Here is a 25,386-nt window from a genome sequence, read left to right on the forward strand (position 1 = left end):
GTCGAACTCGAACATGTTCGATAATTTTTTTGAGTCAAATTTGAATCTTTAATATTGTGCTCGATTATTCGTGAGCTGTTCGAATTAAAGCATTTTGAATTAAAGTTTGATTCTGCTTGTTCGAATAATTCGAATGAACTCCAATTTGAATAATTTAATGCAATTCGAACTTATGTTTGACTCTGTTCGAATTAAGGTTCAAATAATTCGAATCGAACTCGAGCTTGAATCATATTTCGAATCAAACTCGAGTTAAAATTATTGATATTTTTGAATTTCGAATCGAATTCTGAATATTATATATATGTTTTGCACTTGAATTCGAATATCAATATTTTTATATTATTTGATTAGATTCGACTCGTTTGCACCCCTACTCATGACAAACAATAATTTGTGCAATGTACCAAAATGCGTGCTTGTTAGCATTTCTGTACAACCGGAATTTGCGCCAGGTATTTTCCCCATTTATCACGTAATTCTGAAAGCTTATACAAGTTTAAATCTATATATTGCGAAACACTAAGCTATATTAATTTGAATTGAAGTGTTCCAAATTTAGCTTATTTACCACTATACTAACTAACTGTAGGTAATAATAGAATACATATAACAATAAATCTTAACTGTTTAGTTTTATTTTAATAATTTTCATAAGTTTAAATTAAAATCAAACCAAAATTGATAATTTTTCATAAGCTTATTTACCACTATACTAAATAACGGGGCACGATCGGGATGGTCACTTTCCAAATTTACACCGTTTCATCGCCTCCGTTTTAAATTTTGGATCCAAATAAAGCAACATATCTCATAAATGACCCAAATCCGATAAAGACTTCAGAGAGCGCAACGCATCGCAGAACCATTCACTCCCGGCAGAACAAATAAGGCAACGTGAGAGAGAGACAGAGAGAGGAGAGAGAGAGAGAGGATGGTCGTCGGCAAGGTGAAGGCTGCCATGGGTTTCCAGCGCAGCTCTGCTACGCCCAAGGCTGAGAGTACCCGCTGGACCTCCTCAACCTCCTCTTCCCACAAGTCGTCGCCGGGGTCCGTAGGCCAGCAGGCGCCGCCCACTCCGCTTCCATCCTCCAACCCCAAGACCGCCGCCGCATTCGTCCGCTCCTTTGGAGTTTACTTCCCACGCGCCTCCGCCCAGGTGCAGCCCCGTCCGTCCGACGTCGCCGAGCTTCTCCGCCTCGTGGAGGAGCTCCAGGAGAGGGAGTCCCGCCTCCGAACCCAGCTGCTGGAGCAGAAGATCCTCCGCGAGACCGTCTCCATTGTTCCCTTCCTAGAGAAGGAGATTGCCGACAAGAACGACGAGCTCGCTCGTGCCGGCGAACGGATCCAGCGCCTGGAGGCAGAGAAACGCGAGCTGCACGATGAGGTCGAGGGTTTGAGCTCCAGGTTACGTGGCGGCGAAGAGGCGAGCCAAAGGAGGGAGAAGATGATTGGAGACCTAGAGGCGAAGTTGGACGAGCTGAGAATGGCGGCTTTAGAACAGGGCAATCGCGAGTCATGGCATGTGGTAGAAGGCGAGGTGGACGAGTGCTCGTCGTCTCAGCGGTTCCAAGGGCTCATCGACGTTTCAGCGAGGTCGAATCTCCTCAAAAACTTTCGAAGACGCCGGAAATCCGCCGACATTGCTTCTCTTAATCAAGGCACCCAAAAGTCCGACATCGGAGAAGCGAAGGCAGATGACCAAGGCCGCATCAACAACACCATGGCCATGAGAAAGAGGAGGACTTCAAGCCCCGAGATCCTCGAGTTCCGAATCCCCCTCCCTCGAGAACCACCTCATGCAACTCCTCCATCTCCTCGTCGTCTTCGTGTTCTTCCTCCGAAATCGCAATTGCGACGAGCAAAGGTCCCGAATTGGCGGTACTTCCGCCGATTCCACCGCCGGCCACACTGACCCCACTGGCGGGGTCCAGTCCTAATGCCGGAGTGCGACCGCCTCCCCCTCCGCCTCCACCGCCGACGAGGGGGTCCAGGTCGGCGGCGACAAGCGTGAGGCGAGTGCCGGAGGTGGTCGAATTCTACCACTCACTGATGCGGCGAGATTCGAAGAGGGAGTCCAGCTGTGGAGGTCCAGAAGTTGCCGCCTCCCCATCCAATGCACGCGACATGATCGGCGAGATCGAGAATCGCTCTTCCCACCTCCTCGCCGTAAGTCCCCTTCTCCGTTCTCCTACGACGCGTCCTCTGTTCGCACCGAACCAATCTGTGTCACTTTCAAATTTGCAGATAAAGACTGATATCGAAACACAGGGCGATTTCATTCGGCTCTTAATTAAGGAAGTAGAGCACGCGACGTTCACCAACATCGAAGACGTCGTCGCCTTCGTCAAATGGCTCGACGACGAGCTCGCTTTCCTGGTGTTCTTCTTTCTCTCGATCGATCTCTTCGGTCCCAATCTCTTTTGTACATGCCTACTAGCTAACACTCTAACAGGTGGATGAGAGAGCAGTGCTGAAGCACTTCAACTGGCCGGAACACAAGGCGGATGCCATGCGCGAGGCGGCGTTCGGCTACTGCGACCTCAAGAAGTTGGAGTCGGAAGCGTCGTCTTTCCGAGACGACCCCCGCCAGCTCTGCGCTCCCTCCCTCAAGAAAATGCAGGCGCTGCTAGAGAAGTACGCATGTTAGTTAACCTTAGCTTCTTCTTCCTGCTCCTCTTCTGCGTTAGGCATTGCTCAACCGCGGTCGTTCTCGTTGTTCCGTTGCGCAGGCTGGAGCAAGTTGTGTACAGCCTATCACGTCTTCGAGAGAACACGACGCATCGGTACAAGCGATTCGGTATTCCTTGCGAATGGATGCAGGAGAAGGGATACATCAGCCAGGTATCCCGTGCTCTCTCGTTCGTTTTTTCTTGCTCTGTCGTGGTATGTTGCCATACTCGGATAAAGAAAGGGCGAGGGTGGTGTTCGGCTACCGGCTGGACTTGGAAAGGGACGAGAGAACGAATTTGTTCCAAATTCCAATTGTCCAAGCCATCTCCCTTCGATACACGTGATCAGGCGCAGGTGCACTCACGAGAATCCACTAGATTGGGTGCCTAACAAAGAATCCATTCCATTGGGTGCTTAACCTTAAGAGTCTTAAGGGCCTTTGATTCAAGTTATTACATAACAACCAAGATAATGAGATATAAAATATAATTTAATATTGTTTGGTTCAATTTACATAACCAAGATCATGAAATATAAAATATAATATAATATTATTTGATTCAACTTAGGGCTGTAAACGAGTCGAGCCGAGCTCGAGCCAGCCTTGGCTCGAGCTCGGCTCGACTCGTTTTATGCTAGCTCGGCTCGAGCTCGAGCTCGATCGAGCTTGTAAATTTGAGCTCGAACTCGGCTCGATCATTTAATCCAAGGCTCGAGCTCGACTCGAAAAGCTCGAATTAAAAGCAAGCTTTCGAGCTCGAGCTCGAGCTCGAGCCAATCATAATTTGAGCTTAAAAATAAAGTCTCAAAAATTACACCTTTACCCTAATACTTATCATTAATTACTTAATGACCTAAATTTATCAATATTCACATGAATAGATAAAAATATATTATACATATATAGTTGGGCTCAAAAAAGCTCGACGAGCCATCGAGCCAGTATTAAAGGAGCTCGAGCTCGGCTCGAATATTAAACGAGCCGGCTCGAGCTCGGCTCGAGCTCAGTCAAAATCAAGCTCGAGCTGAGCTTTGACCGAGCGGCTCACGAGCAGCTCATGAGTGGCTTGACTCGTTTGCACCCCTAAATTCAACTTATCATTATTTATTAATAATGATAATAAATTGATAATATATATAAAAAATAAAGATAATTTATTTATAATTTTTTAATTTAAAATAAATTTACATATTTTTAATAAAATAATTCATTAAAATAATTTATTAAATTAATAAATATAATTCATTAATTTTATTTTTTAAAATTAAAAAAAATATATATTTTAACAAAATAATTATTTTATTAAAATAATTAATTAAATTAATACATATAATTTATTAATTTTATTTTTTAAAATTTAAAATAAAATTATCTCTTTTAAATTTATAAGTATTTAAATTTAAAATTTATTGAATTAATTAACTCGATTTCAATTAGGTTTTACGGTACATTTTAATTAACTCAATTTTAAAATCGGAGGATAAATAATTTGTTAAAATAATTATTTTATATATTTTTAATAAAATAATTCATTAAAATAATTATTTTAGTAAAATAATATGTTAAATTAATAAATATAATTTATTAATTTTATTTTTTAAATTTTAAAATAAATTTATATATAGTTTAATAAAATAATTTGTTAAAATAATTATTTTAATAAAATAATTCATTAAATTAATACATATAATTCGTTAATATTATTTTTTAAAATTTAAAATTTATAAGTATTTAAATTAAAATTTATTGAATAATTAACTCGGTTTCAATTAGGTTTCATGGTGCATTTCAAGTAACTCAGTTTTAAAATTGGAGGATAATTATGAAAAAAATTTAGTTAATCTCCGGAATTGGAGAAAATCTTAGGCCGTCAAGGTAATCTCATTTCCGAATTATAATCCATTTGCTGCTGTGGCGGTGATGTTGCATTACTTGGGAATCGATCATAACTTAAATCAAATAAGATTATCGTTGGACAGATAACCAAAGTTATCACCAACCAAATGCCCCTTAAGTGTTCGTTGGACAGATAACCAAAGTTATCACCAACCAAATGCCCCTTAAGTGTTCTTCTACATTGGACGTATTCAATTCAGTTTCTTTAATAATACTACTTAAGGTGCTTGCTTCGGTACATTACTACGGTGAACTCCTGGGGTTTTATAGAACATGCTAAAATCGTAGTATTATGGGCCTGGAAGAGTGTTGACATTGTGAATCAAGGTAGAACTTCCAAGCATCCTGAGGCCTACTGTAGTGTTTTGTCTGAGTTTCTTAAGTTGTCAACTTTATGTTTACCATGTGATCAGCGTTAGAAGTTCATTTGTTCTTCTCTTTAATTTGTGCATATATCTGTTAGGTCTCAATTAATCTTAGTGCAGTCTACCATTAACATGCCCTTTCTAATTGATTTTTACAGCAATTCAAATTTACCAAATAGTATCTTTCATTATTTTATTCTCTTATTTTATCTTTCAATTTTGGATATTTCTTCATAGTTTGTTTCTGTTGATTTTTCCAAGCTGATTTATGGCATGATTTTCACTCAAAATCAGCTTCATTGATGGGTGAATATCCATGCACCTCATATGTTTATTTTAGTCTCTAATAATGATAGGTGAATATCCATGCAAGGTCTAATTGACACCAAATGATGCACAGGCTAATTTCCCACAAAGTCAATAAAATGGTCATTGCTGAATCTCACACATCCTAGTAATGTGTAAATACCCAAGCACCATGGATCGCACTTCCGGATTTATCCGATGGACGAATCAGGGGGAAGGCCGTTCGCCTATAGGACTAGTTGAACTCAATAGGTTGAGGATGTTGCGTGTTGTTGTCATATAGGGGTATTGATTGAGCTAGTTAAATATAATTATACACTTGTAAGAATAAGTGACGTGAGGTTGAAGGTGTTAGTGCAATTGTGCCATAAGTGGTCATGTTCGACTAATGAGTTTTGATGTGTCAAGCAAAGAGTGTTAAGTTAAGTTTGTGTTACTAATGTGCGCATGAAGTTGAAGTTGTACACGGATTTGGTAGAATGCACATGAAGCTCATAGAGCTTGACATGGTGTGATCAAGTTGGTGGTGGCTGAATGGCTCGAAGGTCTGCTAGAGATCAGAGAAGGATGATATGAAATATCTGAGAGACTACAGGACGAGGAACATTGAATTGATAGTTTTGATGAGAGCCACAAGAGGATGACTACGTAGGTGAACATTTGAGGAAGTGAGGACTTGACATTAGTTGAGATGACCACTTGGTCAAAATAAAATTGCAACAAGTAAACTCATAAATGAGTTGTGAGAGTCAACTAATGAGTCTAGGGACTTGTACTTTGGGGTTCAGGTAGATCTTGGCTTAGGGAATGATTCAACTATAGTTTCATCATAGTTGATAATCCAATTGAGTAGAGGTTAATATCAGCTAGCTGTAGTTTCTATTTGAAGTGTTGTCGACTGACAAAGTTGAGTTGACTGGGCAGTAGATTGGATTCCTAATAAAAGTCACAACAAAATCATTGATTGAGTATACGAAGACTGCAACCGCCAGATGACTTGTGCGATAAAGTGATCTAGTTGATTAGAACCAGAGTGACTCAATTGAAACATTTATCATCAGATAGAACATAGAACACTTGACTAGAATTAGGTTTAATTGATTGAAAGATTTGTTGCTAGAAGGATAATGAGATTGAGAAAACAGTTGACTTGATTGGAAAAAGGTTGAGCCGACTGGAGTGCTGCAGAACAATAAAGTGAAGTTTGTTTAAAGTCAACTTGAAGGCAAATAGAGGACCAAGAGGAGATAAACTCTACTATTCTTGTGCTTTCTTGTTTTATTTATAACTTTATTCTTGTATGAGCTAAAGGTACCTTGAAGGTGTATTGTTTTCTTACAAGCTGAATTGTTGGTTCTCCTCATTGTAAGAGTTCTCGCTATTCACCCCTCTAGCTATAACTCTTCATCACCATTTGATCCTAACAAGTAGTCACTAAATTAATCATATATATATATATATATATATATATATATATATATATATATATATATGATTAATTTAGTGACAGTTAAACCATATAACACCCAGAATATGAGTAATTGTGAAATCATCTATGCAACTTGCTAATCGACTGTGATAAGGAACTAGCTGTATATAAACATGTCTAACACACCCAACTCTATCAGCTTGTGCCTAGGTGACATAGAAGAGACCTCTCAATCCTTCCTTTACTCACAACATCGATTAATTTTTTCTTAGAAACAAGTCATTGGTGTCCCACAACTCCTACATGGTACCCAAGACATCTCCTAGGTTATGTAATGTTTCATTGTTGGGAAATTGATGATCTTGATTGTCATTATGTAAAACAAGGCTGAAAATCATTTAAATATTTAACTCTTGGACTATCTCTAGGCTTATTGGATCCAGTGTGTAGCTGAACTTGACAATTAACCATGCCATATCGAAGCTAATATATATGCTTCTATTTTTCCATTCAACTAATTGGAAATATCGCAGATAGTCTCCTATCTTGTCTAGATTGTACTTCCTATCTTGTTATTGTCAGAGTTTATAAGCACATTCAAAAGTCTCCAAAAAAATCTAAAAGATAAGAACTGCCAAATTTAAAAAATATTTTGGAGTTATTTATATGCTTTTAGATATTTTCATTGGCCTGAATTTTTCATTTTCAAATAGGGTTTAATTTGATTTAATGTTGATGTATATTTATGTGCCAATTTTCACGTTGGAATCGTCGATGCCTCCATAACAGATAAAGTTGGCTTCCGTGATATTGGCAATGAAGTACATGAAGAGAGTCTCCACTGAGCTGGAGGTTATATCAGGCAGCCTTGAAGAAGAAGAGCTCATGCTACAAGGTGTTCGATTTGCTTTCAGAGTACACCAGGTACATGCGGAACCATGAAGCTGTCTTTATTGTTCGTGGACAAATGTAAACCTGAAGTCGAAATGTTTGGCTTTCGATCATATCCAGTTTGCTGGAGGCTTCGATGTGGAAACAATGAGAGCTTTCCAGGAGCTCAAGGACAAAGCTCGCATTCTACAAAGCCAAAATCACAGCCAGCAGAAGCTTCACGCTGGTCTACATGTCGCAAGGTTTGCAGCCAAGCAACCAGTTCTGTGAAGTAGGAAGGATAATAGCATTTGGTCGGCAACGTTTGAGAAGCGAAGCTCTACTTGTTACGTATTAACAAAACATTTTAAGTTTGGAAGAGTGAACTATTACTAATTTGTGATTAAATATTTTGAGATATTACTGTTGGACGATCTTATAATTGCCGGAGATAGAGGGGAAATAACTGAATTGATATCGAAATTCAACTTCAACTTATCTGTCAAGTGGTCTAGGCGGATAATCTCAAGTTGTTAGGTAGGCTGCTTTGAGTGATTCCGGAGTCCGTCCAAGTGGAAGTCACCGTGCTGCTCTTGCGTTTCCCCAGTGCTGCAAGATCTGCTACTTCGATGCTTCTCAAGTCAGAGTGAGAAGCTTGTAGTAGAGTAGACACGTCGCTCAACTACCAACCAAGTGTCGAATTGTTGAGTACCAAGTTAGTCAAGTATTTCGAGTGCTAAGTCGTCCGAATATCGAGATCATTGAGTTGCAGAGTCGCCCAAGTGTTGATTGAAGAGTGCTCGGGGAGTGAGGCAGTGTGCTTAAGAAGATGTTAATTCAGTCAGGAATTGATATTGTGCACTTGGGCGGCAGTCCTAAGTCTGATAAGAACAAAGCCGAGCTTTGCGTATGACGTAGTTTCCTTAAACAGATTTTGTCCCATCTTCAACGGTGCTTCGAAGTTGTTGTGGATCGTTTGTTTCTCATGATATAACTACAAATCACGATTCCCATTAAGCACTGGTGGTTGCGGCGAATTGAGATAGTACTCGAAGTCTATCACAGATAATCTATCAAGCGAAAGATGCACGATAGAAAGGAAAAACCGAGGAAACAAAGTGGATGGAGATTTCTTACTCTCGCTTCTTCTCTCTTTTTTTGCTCAAGATTTAGCCTCCTTAAATAAGAGGGTCTCCCTTTTGGTTGCGTCAATTGACTGAGTATGTCATTTACTGTCTAGATCGAAACACTGCAGTCAACCATTAATAGTCGGTCGTTTCACTCGTGCGGTTATGGATTCTTCATTAACCTCAAGTTAAGCAAAAGATTGAATCGAATGATAAAATGTTGGTTCATTCTCGAGTAAATTTTGCCCCGATTGATTTGACATTCGACATGCTCAGGTCGTGCTCGCACGTGAGTTAACTTGGTTCAATACAATCTGGTCTTTAGATTTACACCCTTGCACATCCACACATGAGAAAGAGTCTCTTTTCATGCATATGTTTACAATATTAATGCATGTGATACAATATAAACCAATAATAAAGCTTTAAAACTCCCAACGTGGGATTAAAGTCCCGTTTACAATGATGTCTCCTCCTTTCATCCATTTTTTTTCCATTCACATTTCCAACAATTTCGCACATGAATGAAATAGAGCATGTGATATCATTCAGTAGTTGAGCCTAACATATGACAGATATGTTTTATCCTTTGAACATTCTCTTGTGAAGACATGTTCGCTTACTGGCTGACAGTAAATATAATGCCTTTGAATTGTTCTGTCGTTTGTGTAAGCATTGACATATCTCACCTAGTACTCTCCTTGATACAACTCAGTTCTCATGGGTGTGTTGTTTATGACCATAAACACGCCTGGTTCTCTGAGACATTATATGAATTATACCTCTAATTATCTTCAAAGTGGCCCCACCACTTCTTTCTTACATAGGTGATCTCTTAAGAGTATTCCACATTACTATACTGGATCATTAAAAATCATATGCTTAACTTCCGTCCTTTTACTGATTCGTTGGGTTATTCCTCCACAGTGAGCTACTTAGTCAGTATAGTTAGGTTGTCCCTTTGAATCTAATTTTGGGATCTTTAGTCTGTATAGGAGTCAACTATTTTGGTAGATCATCGTCTTGGAGTCAACCATCTTGTAATCCAAGAATCGACCTACAATGAATTTCTTGGCTCCTACATCCTCCATTTTGTACTTCTTGTCCAAAGACTCTTATAGCTCCTTAGTCATTCTCATCGTGCTATACATAACGTACATCGAGTTGGCAAGACAGTTGAGGATGTAATTTCGGCATAAGAAATCAGAATGAGTCCATGCCTTCATTGTATTGATGATTTGAACATCGGTCACATCCTCAGCAAGTTTGGGAGGTTCCTCGATCAAGAATCGAGCCAGATTCAGTGTGGGCAGGTAAAAGAGCATCTTTTGCTTCCATTGCTTGAAGTTCAACCCAGTGAACTTTTCTGATCTTTCCTCGTGGTTGATTGAAACATTTTCAATCAGGACGGTGGGGGCTGTCACGTGTTGAGTCTGTTGCACCTCAACACTCTTCATGGTTATTTCAACAGAACTAATTTTGTTTTAAGATTGTTGGACAATCTGGTTGCCGGAGAGAGGGGCAATAGCTGAATCGAAATCAAAATTCAACTTCAACTTATTTGTTGAGTGACTTGAACAGATAATCTCAAGCTATTAGGTAGGCTCCTGGTTTGGTGAAACTGCTCTGAGTGATTTCAAAGTCTGTCTGAGTGGAAGTCGATGTGCTATTCTTGTGTTTCCCTAGTGTCGATCACAAGGTTTGCTACTCTGATGCGTCCTAAGTTTGAGTGAGAAGACATGCAGTAGAGTAGACACGTCGCTCGACTACTTAGTTGACCGAGTGTTGCATCACCGAGTGCCAAGTCGGCCGAGTACTCTGAGTGCCGAGTTGTCCGAGCATTGACTGTAGAGTACTCGGGGAGTGAGGCAAAGTGCTTAGGAAGATGTCAATCCAATTGGAAATTGACATCGTGTACTCAGGCAGTAGTCTTGAGTTTGATAAGAACGAAGTCGAGGTCTGTATATGATACAGTTTCCTTAAAACAGATTTGCCCCACCTCTAGTGGTACTTCAAAGTAGTCGTGTGTCGTCTGTTTCCTAGGATACAACGACAAACCATGATTCCCACCAAGCAATGGTGATTGCGGCGAACTAAGATAGTACCCGAAGGTTATCACAGGTAATTTGTCGAGTGAGAGATGCATGATAGAGGGAAAATTATGGAAATAAAGTGGATGGAGATTTGTTACTCTCGCTTCTTCTCTCTTTCTGCTCAAGATCTAGCCTCGTTATATAGGAGCGCCTCCCCTTTGGCTACGTTAAATGCTCGAGTGAATGCCATTTACTACCCGGATTGAAACGTTACTGTTGACTATCAATAGTCGACCTTCATTCTCTTGGCCAAATTTTCTCCGAACCGATCTAATATTTGACACATGTTGATCATGCTCACATACGAGTTAATTTAGTTTATACAATCCGAGTTATATATTTGCACCCCTTGTGCATCCACGCATGCGAAGAATACATATGTTCATAATATCCATACATATGATACAATATAAATCAATAATAAAATCTTAGAGTCCTCAATGTGAGATTAAAAAGGATAATGATGTCTTCTCCTCTCATCGATCCCGTTTACATTTCCAACAATTAATTGGGTCAAGATATAGAAATTAATATGTAACATCAATATAGCGCCGCCTATAGCCATCAATTTGGGTTAGGCCCACTGGGTTGGCCCACCCGCCAAGTAATTTAATTTAGGCGGGTTGGATTGAAATTTTATCAACCCATTTTAAGATGGGTTCAGATGGGTTGGCCCGCCTAGGCCCGCGACCCACATGGGTTGGCCCGCGGTGGGCTTGGGTTGGCCCGCGGGTTGAGAAAGTTTATTTATTTATTTTAAATTTTAAAATTAAAGTAGAAAACTCAATGAATTAGAAGGTTTGATCCATTTAAATTACAATTCAAACTTAAAAATTATAATTCAAACTTAAAAATTTCAACTTAATCAATTTAAATTATAATTAAAATTTAAAATTTTTAATATTTTTAATATTTTTTTATTTTTTAACAGGCCCGCGGGTTGGTCCGACTAACCCGTGGCCCGCCTTGAGTTGGGTTGGGTTGGAGATTTTGCAACCCGCCCAATTGATGGGTCGGCCCGCCTCGCCCCGCCATATGATGGGTCCGCTATGGGTTGGCCCGTTCCGCCGTGGGTTGGCCCGTTTGACGGCTCTAGCGTCGCCCCTAATTATTTCTGTTATGGTAAAAAAAAGACACCCTAATTTATAAAATATTAAAACAACAATGATTAGATGACTTAAAGATATTAGTGCATCAATTAATTGAGGGTGGAATTTAGTCGATCGATCGACATCAATATAGTAGAACCATCAAAACCAACTGAAGGCGGGGGAAGAGTTATTTTTAAGCTCCATTGTAATACTGTCTCATTCTCTATTATTGAACTGTAAGGGGTTTGTTTTTCACTTTAGGAAAAAGTTCAAGAAGGAGAAAAAGCTAATGATGCCTTAGAGATTGATCTACCATCTACCAAAGAATCATAGATGAGTAAAATTCTAAAGGATATACATCGACATCTTAGAGTTTATCTTCTTATCTTTATTTAATTGTGAATCATAGGAAGAGTCATTATTCACTCCCTTACCACACATGGGCCTCTACTCTGAATTAATAGATGAAAGAAAAGATCATCTACCTTCAAGATTGATTGAGCTTGAACTTTGTATTACTCAAGCTCAACTTGATGCATATAACTAATCAACAACTCTACAATATTGTTATATATATACATGTGAACTCTCAACCTATAGCAAGAATTTTAAACATTCAACTTGCTTCTTACTCAATCAAATAACAACAAATGTTTGTCCAAAGCATTAGCAAAAGTACAGTTATCAGACTAGATAAAGTTTATTTATTCAGGCCTATTGCTTGTCTTCTCAACCTCATCCTAATCAATGATCGCCTAGGAAAACATATAATATGACTTCGTTTATTTAGCTTATTCTTTTTTCCCTTTACCTTTGACTTCGGATTACACTGCCTAACAATTCATGGCATTTTTTTCTTCAAGATATGACAAAAGGTAATATTCTCACCCTGGAGACCCCTTCAATATTGTCCCAACTAATTTAGAATGTAAATCATGAAAATTTTATTAAAGCGATCAAACGGACTAATTCATCGCGGAGTGGATTAATCAATTAAAAATTTATCATATGACGTGGTAGAATGGGCCAACCCATCAACTTACCAGTTTGAAAAATCTTCAATCCAAGACGGATTGCGGGTTAGGCGGACCAACACACGGGATTCAAAAAATAAAAAATATTAAAAATATTAAAAAATTTAAGTTTGGATTATAGTTTAAATTGGTCAAGTTGAAATTTTTAAATTTGAATTATGATTTAGACGGATTAAATCCACTAATTTATTGAGTTTTCTATTTTAATTTTAAAATTTAAAATAAATAAATAAATTTTCTCAACCCGCGGACTAATCTAAGCCTGTCACGGATTAATCCACGCTAAATCCATTTTAAAATAGGTTGATAAAATTTCAACCTAATTCATCTAAATTGTTTGACGGACAGATAAATTTAACCGACTTAATCTAAATTGACAGCTATAGATTTCATTATGATCCAATGGCGTACTATACGACAGTGAGGCAATCAATCCTTAGACTTTACTAGGACAATTCTCACGCAGAAATCATCTGAGCCGATCTGATGAACCACACTGTTGTTGCATAGGCACGCACAACATTGATCAGTTCCAGTTCATGAACATAATTAATGCCGTAGAACGGACTCAGTCTTTGGAGATTAAGATATGGTCAACTAAGAAATATGGAAGAAAAAAAACCCCCCAAAATGCAACTCCGTAAGCAAGCAACCATTGCCCTGATTGTAACTCAGTCTTCTCCTCTCAGTACGTCTGAATTAAATGCTTTGTCTTCTCACATGGATATATATATAATATTAGTCTTTAATCCATCCATTCATCCTGAAAACACACACTTGGTGCAGCTGAAATTTTATCTTCTTAGCTTGTTGAATATTAGTCAAAGATCGATGTCAAAACTATTTATGACCTCGCTCTTAACTTTCAACTCTGAATATTAATTAATCAATCTCTATATATAACACACATACAGAGAGTGATCTCTTCTCCATGGGCAAGTTCTTGGGCTGCTCCACGCTCTCCATGGCTTCTGAGGGCTACAAGAGAAGCCTCCAAGTCCCCAGCACTGTCCTAAACTGGTTCCTCAAGTCGAAGGAGCCGAAGAAGAGAGGGCAGAGCATGGACGACGTCGTCCAAAAGAATGGAGGCGTAAGGAGGGTTAAATTGGTGTTTACAAGGAAGGAGGCAGCACAGCTGTTGGCGATGTATGTTGGAGGACAAGACGCGATGATGTTCGATATGATCGCGAGCGATATCGAAAGGAAAGAAGCAAAGGAAGGATCGAGAAGTGGAAGTGGTGGATGGAAGCCGGCGCTGGAGAGCATCCCTGAGGACTGAGTGATGGCAGTCACGGGAGGAAGAATGATCAGTTTACAATTTGTTTGCTAGTCTTAATTTGTATGTATTAATTAAATATAGTACTGTAATAAGGGTTTCTTCTTCCGATTTGTTTCTATGATGTAGTGATTTTAGGCGACGTAATAAGGAAAGGAAAGATCCACTTTGCCAAATTATCATTAGATGCACTAAAAAATATGATGATTATGTTGATATCAAATCAAAAAAAATAGAGAAAGAAGAAAAAAATTTGAGCAAAAATCTAAAAGACCTTCTTTTTATTTTTCAAATTGTCAAAGGAAACTCATATTTATTTTTAATTATTTATTATTTTATCTTATATCCAAATATCTTTCAGTGTTGTTTGTATTTATCTTCAATCTAAATTTTAAATTAGTCAAGTATATTATGATAATGATGATTCCGTAGTTGTTACAATGTGAAATTATAATTTTACAATTATTATAAAATAAATTCAACTTTGAATTTAAATTAAAATTGTCAAACAGGTCAATTCATGATGAAGCGGACTAACCTATCAGAAACTTATCATATGATGGGTGGGGCAGAAGTGGGTCGATCTACTAACTTGGTGAGTTGAAAAATCTCTAATCCAACTCAATTCAAAATAGATTGCGAATTAGGCGAGCCAACCCACGAGTTTCTCAAAAAATAAAAATTAAAAAAATTAAAAATTTTAAGTTTAAATTACAGTTTAAATAGATTAAGTTAAAATTTTTAAGTTTGAATTACAATTTAGATATATTAAAACTACTTAATCCATTAAGTTTTTTTTGCTCAAAACTACTTAATAGGTTTAATCTAAATTGATGACTCTAATTTAGATGATTTAAAAATTAAAATTTAAAATTTAAAAAATAATGACTGAGTAATATCATCTTTTTTAATTAAAAATAAATATCAGATATTTTTTTGATAATTTAGAAGGAAAAAAAGCCGTTTTAATTTTTGCTCAAAACAATTTTGCTTACTAAATTATCGTTTGTGCCCAGCAGCGCGACTAAGTGAGAACGGTCCTCTGCCGGGTTTGTCCTTTTGTTACCATTCCGCGCTAAAAATGAAGAAACGCTTTTGGTTACCTTTTGTGGAATTTTTTTTTCTTCTTTTTAAAATACCTTTCATTTAGGTCTCGAAGGGTTTGGCCGAGGAACTCCGCCTCGATGGCTACCGCCGCACCTCCACCGTCGAAGCGCCGTCGGAGGGACCAGCGCGAAAAGGGAATCAGCGAGAGCTCTGCACCGAAGGAGAACACGCCTCTGGTGGTCTTCGCACATGGCGCCGGAGCCCCGTCCACTTCCGAGTGGATGCTCAGGTGAGACACCGATTCCTCTTCTGCTTCTTGGTTGACGAAAATCAGAAGGATTACTGATGCTGCAGTTTGTATTGGTGAATATAAGTATTTGTTTTTCAGCAGAGAACCTAATTTCTTCTCCTTGTTTCTGTCCGAATCATCATATGAAATTCTTGATCAAACAAACAAAAAAAAACACTTCCGCCCATTATTCTGAGAAGGTACGGACAATGGGTGTGGGTGCTTTCGTGTTCAAGCGATCTCGTTGAGATCGAGTAATGCCTCGAGCAATTACACCTTTAGAGGTTCTTTTACTGACTTAAGATCCTACTGCTTCTTCTTTCAGATGGAAGAAAAAGATAGAGGAAGAATTGAATGCCATTGTTGTCACTTTTGACTATCCCTGTGAGTGTTTTTTTTTTCTGGAATGATTCATAAAATGTTTCTTTATGGGACTGACTGTGTTGGAACCAACATTTACGGTATGAACTCTTTTGCTTACTCTGGCTATTAGCAAATCTGTTTGTAAAAGAAATCTCTATGTTTTGCTTTAAACTTGACGAGGAAGATAAGCCCCTCAATATGGAAAAAGGTGATTGTGCAATTGGCCTACTTGGTTTGCAGATATATCTGGTGGAAAACGCAAGGCTCCTCCCAAAGCAGAAAAGCTAGTGGATCATCATTTGGATGTTGTAAAAGATGCAGTTAGCAAACATCCTGGGCATCCTCTTGTTTTGGTAGGAAAGTCCATGGGATCAAGGTAATGAACCTTTATGGGGACAATCAGCTAATTCTGTGTTTTTTTTTTTTTTGTTTATGTTAATTTTTACTGTACACTTGTTCTGATAGAGTGAGCTGCATGGTGGCTACAAAGGAAGATATCCATGTCGCAGCAATTGTATGCTTGGGCTATCCTCTAAAGGTGCCTATATTTTCCTTACAGCATCAATTAAATAAGTTCGGAAGGCTATCTGAGCCTATGGCTTCTTGGTTCTTCGGTCTGAAATCGCTTTGTTTCCCCTGAGGCTTAGAATGCCACTTCTAATGCAGAGTGCCATCTATTGAAAAACAACAAAGTAAATGAATTAGCATTTGAAAGTTAAGATCCATGATGAATATATTCCTCTGCTTGGTAGTCTTTTGATCTCTCAAAATTGTCTGGAGTTACAAACTCGAATTTGATTGCACTAAATCCATCATCCACTCTTTACTTTGATGATGTAATAATTGATGAAGTCTTCACTACTTAATCCTGCATTTATTTCAACCAGAAATGATCTTTTATAACTCGAAAGGTTGCATACATCCATCATGATCTTTTGTAACTCTTAATGTTGTATACATTTATCGGTTTGATTATACTTCTCTTACAGTTTAATGGAACATGTAGTTGAACAAGTTGGGGCATTATGATGTATTCAGCTTATTATCATGTGTTTTAGGGAATCAATGGAGCAATCCGTGATGAAACTTTATTGCAGCTAGAAACTCCAACTATGTTCGTGCAGGTCTGATTCATGGACAGTGTGTTGTACGTTTCTTCTGCTATGTTATCTACTGACCCAAAAATGGACATCAATACAGGGAAGCAAGGATGGTTTATGCCCACTGGATAAGCTGGAAAACACTAGAAAGAAAATGAAGTGCCCCAATGTTTTGTACGTAATTGATGGAGGTGATCATTCATTCAAAATTGGAAAGAAGCAGCAACAGTCAACCGGGGTGGGTCAAGATGAAGCTGAACAAGGAGCTCTGAAGGCAATAGCTGAATTTGTCAGCAAGTCTATCCCCGAAGAAAAGGGATGTGGATGAAACACTTTTAATGATGTTCAGAATGGCCAGTCTCAGGCCCGTAGTTACCATCTGCCCGTTTTCAGTTTTGTGCAACATTTGTGTAAACTCATATGCCTGGCATGGTGGTTCTTCTTGCTGATTTCATGTATCAATAATGGTAGCTGACCCTCTCTTTTCTTCAGCCGATCATGCAGATCCTCGAAGCTCATCAACAGTCAATCTCTCCATTCTCTGCATCGCGATCACTCTGACAGCATTCATCAATCCCCCAGCGAAGAACAGAACACTCCCGGATAAGCACAGCCAAACCCAGGCATGCCCCTGCGCATAAGAAAACAGGATGAGCGAAAGAAAGGCTTGCGACAGCTGATTAACAACTGATCACCACTAAATGGATTGAACCAAACACGCCATGATCGTTGAGAACTCCGGCGACCAAGAACAGCAAGCTTCCCATTAGCAGAGGAATCTGAACGCACTTATTCAGGATCTGAACATGGGCGTTTGCCGTCTCGTAGATCAGTTGACAAATGTTGTGGACGGAACCGACGAGCCAGAAGATTGCCCCTACGATCAATGCCGCTGCAGCATGTTCTTGGAGCCTGTGAGTGCGTCCTTTCTCCATCTACGTCATTTCACGCGCCATCGTTGATTAAAAGCAGTTCCTCATCAGGAAAAATCACAAACAGGTGACGCGTCGAGGACCTGGATTTGGAGGAGTAAGACGCCGACGAAGACCGACGTGGTGCCGGCGATGTTGACCAAGGGAACGGAGAACTCAGCCAACGGGAAGCAGCGGCCGCAACAGGCGAGGCGGGCGACGAGGTCGTCGGCGTTAACCGCGAGGAGGAAGGCGAGGGCGAGCAGGATGACGGAGAGTCCGGACTTAGCGGTGACGGTGATGGTGGAGAACTGGGCGAGGAAACCGCCGGCGAGAAGGACGGTGGAGAGGAGATAGAAGCCGGCGTTGACGTAGTCCCATCGGCAGCGGATGCAGCGGCTTTCAAGAGCCGAAGCGAGTTTCACCATGGCAACGTAGACGGATCCGGGAGAGAGCATAAATTTGAGTGAGGAAGCAGGGGAACGCCGGAACAGACGAGGAGAAAGAGAGGGCGGGCGGGCAGCGGAAACGTGGCGACGTGCATGAAGTGGCCAGCATTTAAGCTCAGTCCGTGCATCTAAAAATTATTTTTAAAGTAATTTTGTTAAAGTCAACGAGAAAAAAAAATTAAAATTATTTTTTTATAAAAAAATATATAAAAATATCACCTGATATATTTTCTATCCTAAAAAATATTTTTATTTGATGTTGTTATAGCTAACATGTAACTATTTTAACATATTAAAATAAATCAAGTTTAATTAAAATTATATATATTTTATATTAAAATACTTGTATTAATAATATAATGATTACTATATAGCTGCTATATTAGTAATTTGGATAAAATTAAAATGATTTTAATTAAATTGATAAGATTATTTTAATATAATAATATCTTATATATAATAATTTAAATTAAGTTGGAATAATTTTGCTTTATGTTTTAGTAACTAAAATAAAAATACTTTTGGAATGAAAAATAGTTGGGATGTTGTTTTATTTATTTTTTTTCAAAAGATTTTTTTCCAAGAAAACTATAATTACCTTTTAATTTCTCCTCATAAACTTTAACCAAAATTTTGTACTATAAAATGATTTTCTATAAATAAATTTGAATATAATTGACGAAGGAAAACAATATATGGCGTTTTAGCGCTATTAAGGAAAAAAATAACGAATTATTTTATTTGATTGATTCGTTAACGACAAGATCCAGTTGATTAATTCTTGCACGGAATCCCACTCCGTTCCTGTTTTCACTCTCTTACTAATTCTCCACCTGTCGCCATAAATAATAATTCACAACTAAACTCTCCTTAATCCACGCTCGCTCTTCTAATCTACTGCCTCTTCTCCTCTTCCACAGCAACAAACAGAGCAATGGCGACGGGCGATTACCATTCTCTGCCGTTGGCCTTCAAGGTGCCTAAGCGCAGGCGAACAGAGAGTCGCCACCCATCGCCTCTGTCGGATTCTGAGTTCACCGAAGACGAGAAGGTGTGTATCTTCGCGCTCCTGGAGTTATCAAGGGCTCCGCTCGTTCACGATGAGGAGATGACTCCGGCGGAGGAAGAAAGGTCCCCGCTTTCGCCGCCGGAGGTGGAGCAACGGAGCCAGTCGCTTCCGTCGCCATCGCCGTCGTCTCCACCGAAACAGCAGCAAGAGTCGTCGTCTCCAATTTCACTGCCGTTGCTGCTGCAGCTGGACCAGCCGCTTCCGCCGCCTCCTCCAGCGGAGAGAGACTTACCTTCTCTTCCGCCGCAACAGAACCAACAGCTTCCGTCATCTCCTCCGGCGGAGAGAGACTTACCTCCTCTTCCACCGAAACAGACCCAACCGCTTCCTTCACCTCTTACGGCCACCTCTTCTTCCGCCAATACAGAACCAACCGCTTCTTCCGCCACCTCCTCTGGCGGAGAGAGACTTACCTCCTCTTCCGCCGCAACAGAACCAACCGCCTCCGCCTCTACCAGAGCAAGCGCCGTCTCCAGTTTTGTGCCCGGTGCCACTACGATGGTATCAACCTCCTCTGCCTCCGCCGCAGCCGCCTGTCCAACTGCCGTCTCCGTTTGTATCTCTGGCGCCGACACAGCACAACCAGGCGCGCTATGAATGTCCCGAGTGCGGTAAGGTGTTCTCTTCTTACCAGGCCTTGGGAGGCCACAAAACCAGCCACCGAAAGCGCCCTGCCGAAAACAGCGCCGCCGCGTCCGCAGCGGTCGTCACCGGAGCAACAGACCCAAACAAGCCTCACACTTGCTCTTTGTGCCACAAGTCGTTCCCGACGGGGCAAGCGCTAGGCGGGCACATGAGAGCCCACTACGAGAGCAATAAACGACAAGCCACAGCCGAGAGCAGGCCGGTGGCGGCAACGTCGTCCTCGCTGACGGAGTGCTCGACGGCGGTGGGATTGGGAATTGATCTCAACCAGCCAGCGACGCCGGAAGCGGAATGGGCTACGGAAGAGGAAGCGGTGAGCTCTCATCCGGCGGCGGCGGCGGCCACGTCTAGACCTCCTCGCTTCTTTAATTTCTTTTAATAAGTCATTAATTAATCTGCTTAGTTTGATTAATTTTTTAATCTTTCTTCTTGCTGTGGCCTATATTTGTACAAATATAAACATAAACATTAAAAAAAGGGGAAATGCTAGTTAAGGAAAAGGTCTCTGTAATTTGATTGATGTAAAGAGATATATTAAATTTCCTTTGATCGATATTTGTGGTCAATTTGGAAAGTAATGAAGTATATTTTTAAGGTGTTCAAATTTGTTCATTTTGCTTTATCATTAACTTAGTAATTAATCTAACTGATGTCTTCTTATTTTATCAAATTTAAATAACAATGTTGATAATTAGAGGGTGAATGGAGAATAGTTTAAAATTTTTAAAGTATTTTAGTAATTATTAAAAACAATAAAAAGGGAAACTTTCTTTTTCTATTAACTATTTAAAATTAATTTATATTGGAAGTCGATAATTTACTATTTGAAAAAATATTTGATGAATTTGGTAAAACAACACATATAAGTTAAAAATGAGACTTAGTGAATCAAATTGAATATTTAGTTCTCAACTTGAGTTGTCTGAGTTAAACCAAGGACTAAATCCAATAAATAAAAATTAAGAACTCTATCTCCTTAGAACGAATACATCATCCATCTCGATCGAGAAACTCTAGCATTTGTAGTAAAACTTTTTTTTTTTTTTTGCTTCGTTGTTTCATTTATTTCCATCAAAATATCAATAAACTACTTAGTCGATCTATGAAACTCCTTTTTGCATCATGAAGGGTTGCTCTCCTTTTTATTAATTTCAATCATAATAATAGTAACAATTAAATCTTTATTCCACAAAATATCAATTATATGAATTCAAATCATTGAACTCGATCTTCTATTATATTTTTATCTATATTTAGATGAATTTTATCATATTTTATTATTACTATATAACTTTTTTTATTTTTCTCTTTCTTAATTAAAGTATATATTTATTATAGATCTCACGTTGCTTAACTGAGATATTATTTAGGATTTTCTTTTAATAAGTATAACTTTGATTTTCTTTCTATATTTTTTATATATTCGTTCTTGTATGTAACATTTATTTTAGTATCTTCATCTTTGCAAAACATAATAACTCTAACAACCCTTTTGTAAAATTTCTCTTTAAACTTTAGGAATACCTTATGATTACATAGAACATTTGACATTCTTTGCCAATACAACCATTTTACTTGTATCATCTATAAAATATTTCTATCAACTCCTCCATTCTTTTATAAAAATAATCCTAAATACTTAAATCTTTTAGTTTTATGAAACTGATCATTTCTTATCTAATTGTCTTGGTACATCTACTACTAACAAACTTAAATTTTATATATTATATCTTTACTCAATGAAACTTTAACTTTCAGTATCTCTCGTGAAGATTTGAGCTTAACATTTATTCCTCTTTCATGTGTCTCATTAACCAAAATAATATCATTTGCAAACAATATGCACTATAATAATATGTCTTGAATGTATTGAGTGAGTTCATTGATAACTAATGTAAAAGATAAGAACTTAGAGTTGACTTTTAATTTAACCTTATTTTTTTTCATAGGAAACGCTTTGGTTAATCTGCTTGAAGTATTAATTTTTGACATTACATCTTCATATATATCCTTAATTGTTTAAACATACACTATGCTAACACATTTCTTTTAAAAATTCTTGGCATAATTTCTCTTTGGAACCTACTATAAAATTTTTCTAGATCAATAATACCATGCGTAAGTCTTACTTTTTTTTTGAATACTTTTAATCAGTTATCTAAGAGGATGTATAACTTTTATTGTCAGCCTTTTAAACATTAATCCAAATTGACTTTTGATCACTTTGATATCATTCCTTTTTTTTTCTATCACTCTTTTGTAAAGTTTCATGGTATGGATCATGAGCTCAATGCTCCTATAATTCATATAATTTTATATGTTCTTCTTTGTTTTTATACAAAGGAATTAAAATACTTATGTTGTTGCAATTAGCTTCCGGAGTTTCAATATTTGATAATACACTTATGTCTGGTTAGTTTGGCCAAGGGTTGATCCAAACAAGATCTGATATTTGAAAGTGATCAAAATCTAGTCAGGTCAATGTTGATCAAATGACTAGCAAAAGGAAGTCTAGTCAAACTAAAGTTTGACCAGATGACTAGCAAGGGAAAGTCCTAATTGGAGGTTCGGTAAGAGAAAGTCCTAATTGGAAGTAAGAAAAGGATGAGTAGTCTATCGAATGATTAGCAAGTCCAGGCAAGTCAAGGTAATCAAGTGGCTAGTAAGTCCAAGCAGGTCAAGGTGATCAAGTGGCTAGGGTCAAGATGACTGGATGCCTGGCAAGACAAGTCCAAATCCAAGTGGGTCAAGGTGTCGAAGGATTGGCAAAGGAAAATCCTAAGGGGGTGGCCTTAGGTGGTGAGACAAATCTAGTATGGTAGGTAGACTTACAGGGTTAGGTTTGTGATCTTAGAGGAATGAACCCTAGGTGGTGAAAGTCTTGGAGGAACTCTAAGCAAAAATTAAGCCTAGTAAGTCAGACCTACATGATAAGGCTTAGGTAAGCCTAATATATCAGGTAAACTTACATGATTAGACTATGTTATTTATATTTGTATGCATGTCTTGCAAGAACTTGGAGTTGGAAGCAAAACTAAGAAAGCAGACAAACGTATACTAGACACAACCAGATCAAGTCTGAAGTGAACTGGACTTGACTCGGGTCGAATTGGACCCAAGTCGGTTATTAGGTAGACCGATCGAGTTTGGGTTCGGACCCGGATCGATGACATGGTACAATGATGGTAGATCGATCCCAAGGATTGATAGATCGATAAACTAGATAAGATAAGATCACGAGGCTCGATCCAAATCGTAAAGAGCTTGGTCTTTTAGATAAAATTTTATCCAAGATCGATATACTGATAGGACTTATCGGAAGACCAAAAAATACATGTAGAAAGAACCCCAAGCATGACATCCAGACAATAATCTTACTGCTACAACTTTTCATCTTTGTGTTCTGATCAACGCTTGAAGCTCTACAATCAATAAAGCTCTGGGAGGGGTGCGCTATGCTCAGGACTTTCGGATCGATTCGACAAAAGGCTTATTTGTAGTTAATTATAAGCATTGTTATTATTACTTATCATTGTGCATGCAACTACAAATTGTAAGAGGCTTATTTGTCTTCAAAAATATTTTAGAAAGGAGATATACTAGTGGACAGATGTCTCCCGTACATAGACCTTATACTAGCAATCATGGGGGTTGCGAACCAAGTAAAAACCTTGAGTTGTCCTTTGCTTTGATTATTTATATTCCGCTACATGTACTAACACTCTTAATAAAACGAACACATGAATAAACGAAGGCAAAAGAGTGATCAATATTCACCCCTCTATCGATCCAACCGGTCCTACAACTTACCCTCCACGTATTGGTCGTGCATTTTCTTCATTTTCAATATTAGATTAAATAACTTCGTAAGTTATTTAATATCTTACTTTCCTAGACACTTTCATACCTCTATTGGAATATCATTTGATCCAATTATTTTTTTCATGTTTCATTTCATTTAATACTTGTTTTGTTGGTGCATTCATACTCGCACGTGTAATGGTACATGTGATTTTGATGATTGAGAGCGTTTAAGTTAAGACAAAACTTTGGAGTCTAATGTTGTTCATCAAGTGTGTAGGAAATGTCAATTTGACAAAAAAAAAAGTCCTAGTAGGTCAGTGATTAGATGGAAGGTAGTGAAGTCTAAGAAGGCTAGAGGTTGGATTTTTAGCAATAAAAAATTCCTCATAGGTCAAGTGATTAGATGCAAGGTGGTGAATGTAGTATCAATTTGACGCTAGACTGGGAGGGGGGGGGGGGGTGAATAGCATATACATCTTTTTGTCTTTCTTTGGTATCAGAGATGTTAGAAAACACATATATAAAAATAAACTCATTATGAATTGATTGAAACCTTGCGTGCCATGATGCTCCTGCTGCTTCCCAGACAACACTAGTAGGACTTAAGCACATTTTCAAAGTACAAAATAAGATAATTTTGATTGCAGGTGATATTAGAAGAGGCTGCCTCATCTTCCTTTTATAGAACTTGATTGATACTCTTTGGTCGAGTAGAAGCTCCTCTTATCGACTTGAAGCTCCTCTCGGCTTAGATTGATTAGACCTCTGTTGACTCGACTATATCTCAAGCCACTTTAAGCTAAGTCTTGACATTTCGATCACCTAGAACACCCTTCAGTCATATGGAACTCAGTCAAAATTTATCCTTGGACCGACTCATGCAAACTCAATCACGTCGACTTTTGATCGATCAAAATTTTTGATTGACCGGACTTTTCGATCGATCAGACCATGGTTCTGGCCACCGAGACTAGTTCCCAACTGGTCTAGTCGGTCATTCAAGCCTTCGTCCAGCTGCTACTTCCTGTAAGGTAAGATATGCAAGCAACATGCAAAACAACAAGCAAAACCTAGTACTCGATCTACCAAACCTACAAGGTCTCATTTGCCAAGTGTTCAACTCGCAACTGACTCACTCAGACTTTTACCACCAAGTGTTCAACTCCCAACTAACCCTCTTGGACTTAACTGTTAATTGTTCAGCTTTTAGCTAATCCTCTTGAACTTAACTTACTTCCCAACTAGATCTTCCCCTACCTTGCCCTGCTAGAACTTTCACTACTTGGTTCCTAATCAGGACTTCCACCGCCTAGTTCCACTAGGACTTCCACTACTTAGTCTCACTAGGACTTCCATTTCTTGATTCTCAACCCTAAACCCACCGCTTAGTTGACCCACCGAGACCTTTATCGTCAAGTGTGCAGCTCTCAGCTGACCCTTTTGGACTTAACTGTCAAGTGTTCAGCTCTCAGTTAATCCTCTCGGACTTAACTTAGTTCCCAAATAGATCTTTTTTTATGCCTAGCCTTGCTAGAACTTTCATTGTTT

The 25,386-nt window shown here is 38.6% G+C and overlaps 1 protein-coding gene and 2 pseudogenes across 1 annotated transcript; 2 read left to right on the forward strand and 1 right to left on the reverse strand.

Annotated features, from left to right (window-relative positions):
- The first annotated feature begins 934 nt into the window (after window positions 1-934).
- Window positions 935-7,992, forward strand: LOC141832100 (protein INCREASED PETAL GROWTH ANISOTROPY 1-like; annotated as a pseudogene).
- A 7,314-nt stretch (window positions 7,993-15,306) lies between these two features.
- Window positions 15,307-17,411, forward strand: LOC141832294 (uncharacterized). Its single transcript, XM_074719784.1, has 6 exons — window positions 15,307-15,497; window positions 15,823-15,881; window positions 16,101-16,236; window positions 16,326-16,398; window positions 16,919-16,984; window positions 17,061-17,411. Exons 1-6 carry the CDS (start codon window positions 15,346-15,348, stop codon window positions 17,286-17,288), a joined length of 714 nt encoding a protein of 237 aa, XP_074575885.1. The 5' UTR covers window positions 15,307-15,345; the 3' UTR covers window positions 17,289-17,411.
- LOC141831792 (uncharacterized) lies at window positions 17,333-18,329 on the reverse strand (annotated as a pseudogene).
- Between the last annotated feature and the right edge of the window lie 7,057 nt (window positions 18,330-25,386).

Source organism: Curcuma longa, chromosome 7 (genome assembly GCF_044706935.1).
Source record: "Curcuma longa cultivar G26 ecotype Majalengka, Jawa Barat chromosome 7, ITB_CL_G26_1.1, whole genome shotgun sequence".
NCBI lineage: Eukaryota > Viridiplantae > Streptophyta > Magnoliopsida > Zingiberales > Zingiberaceae > Curcuma > Curcuma longa.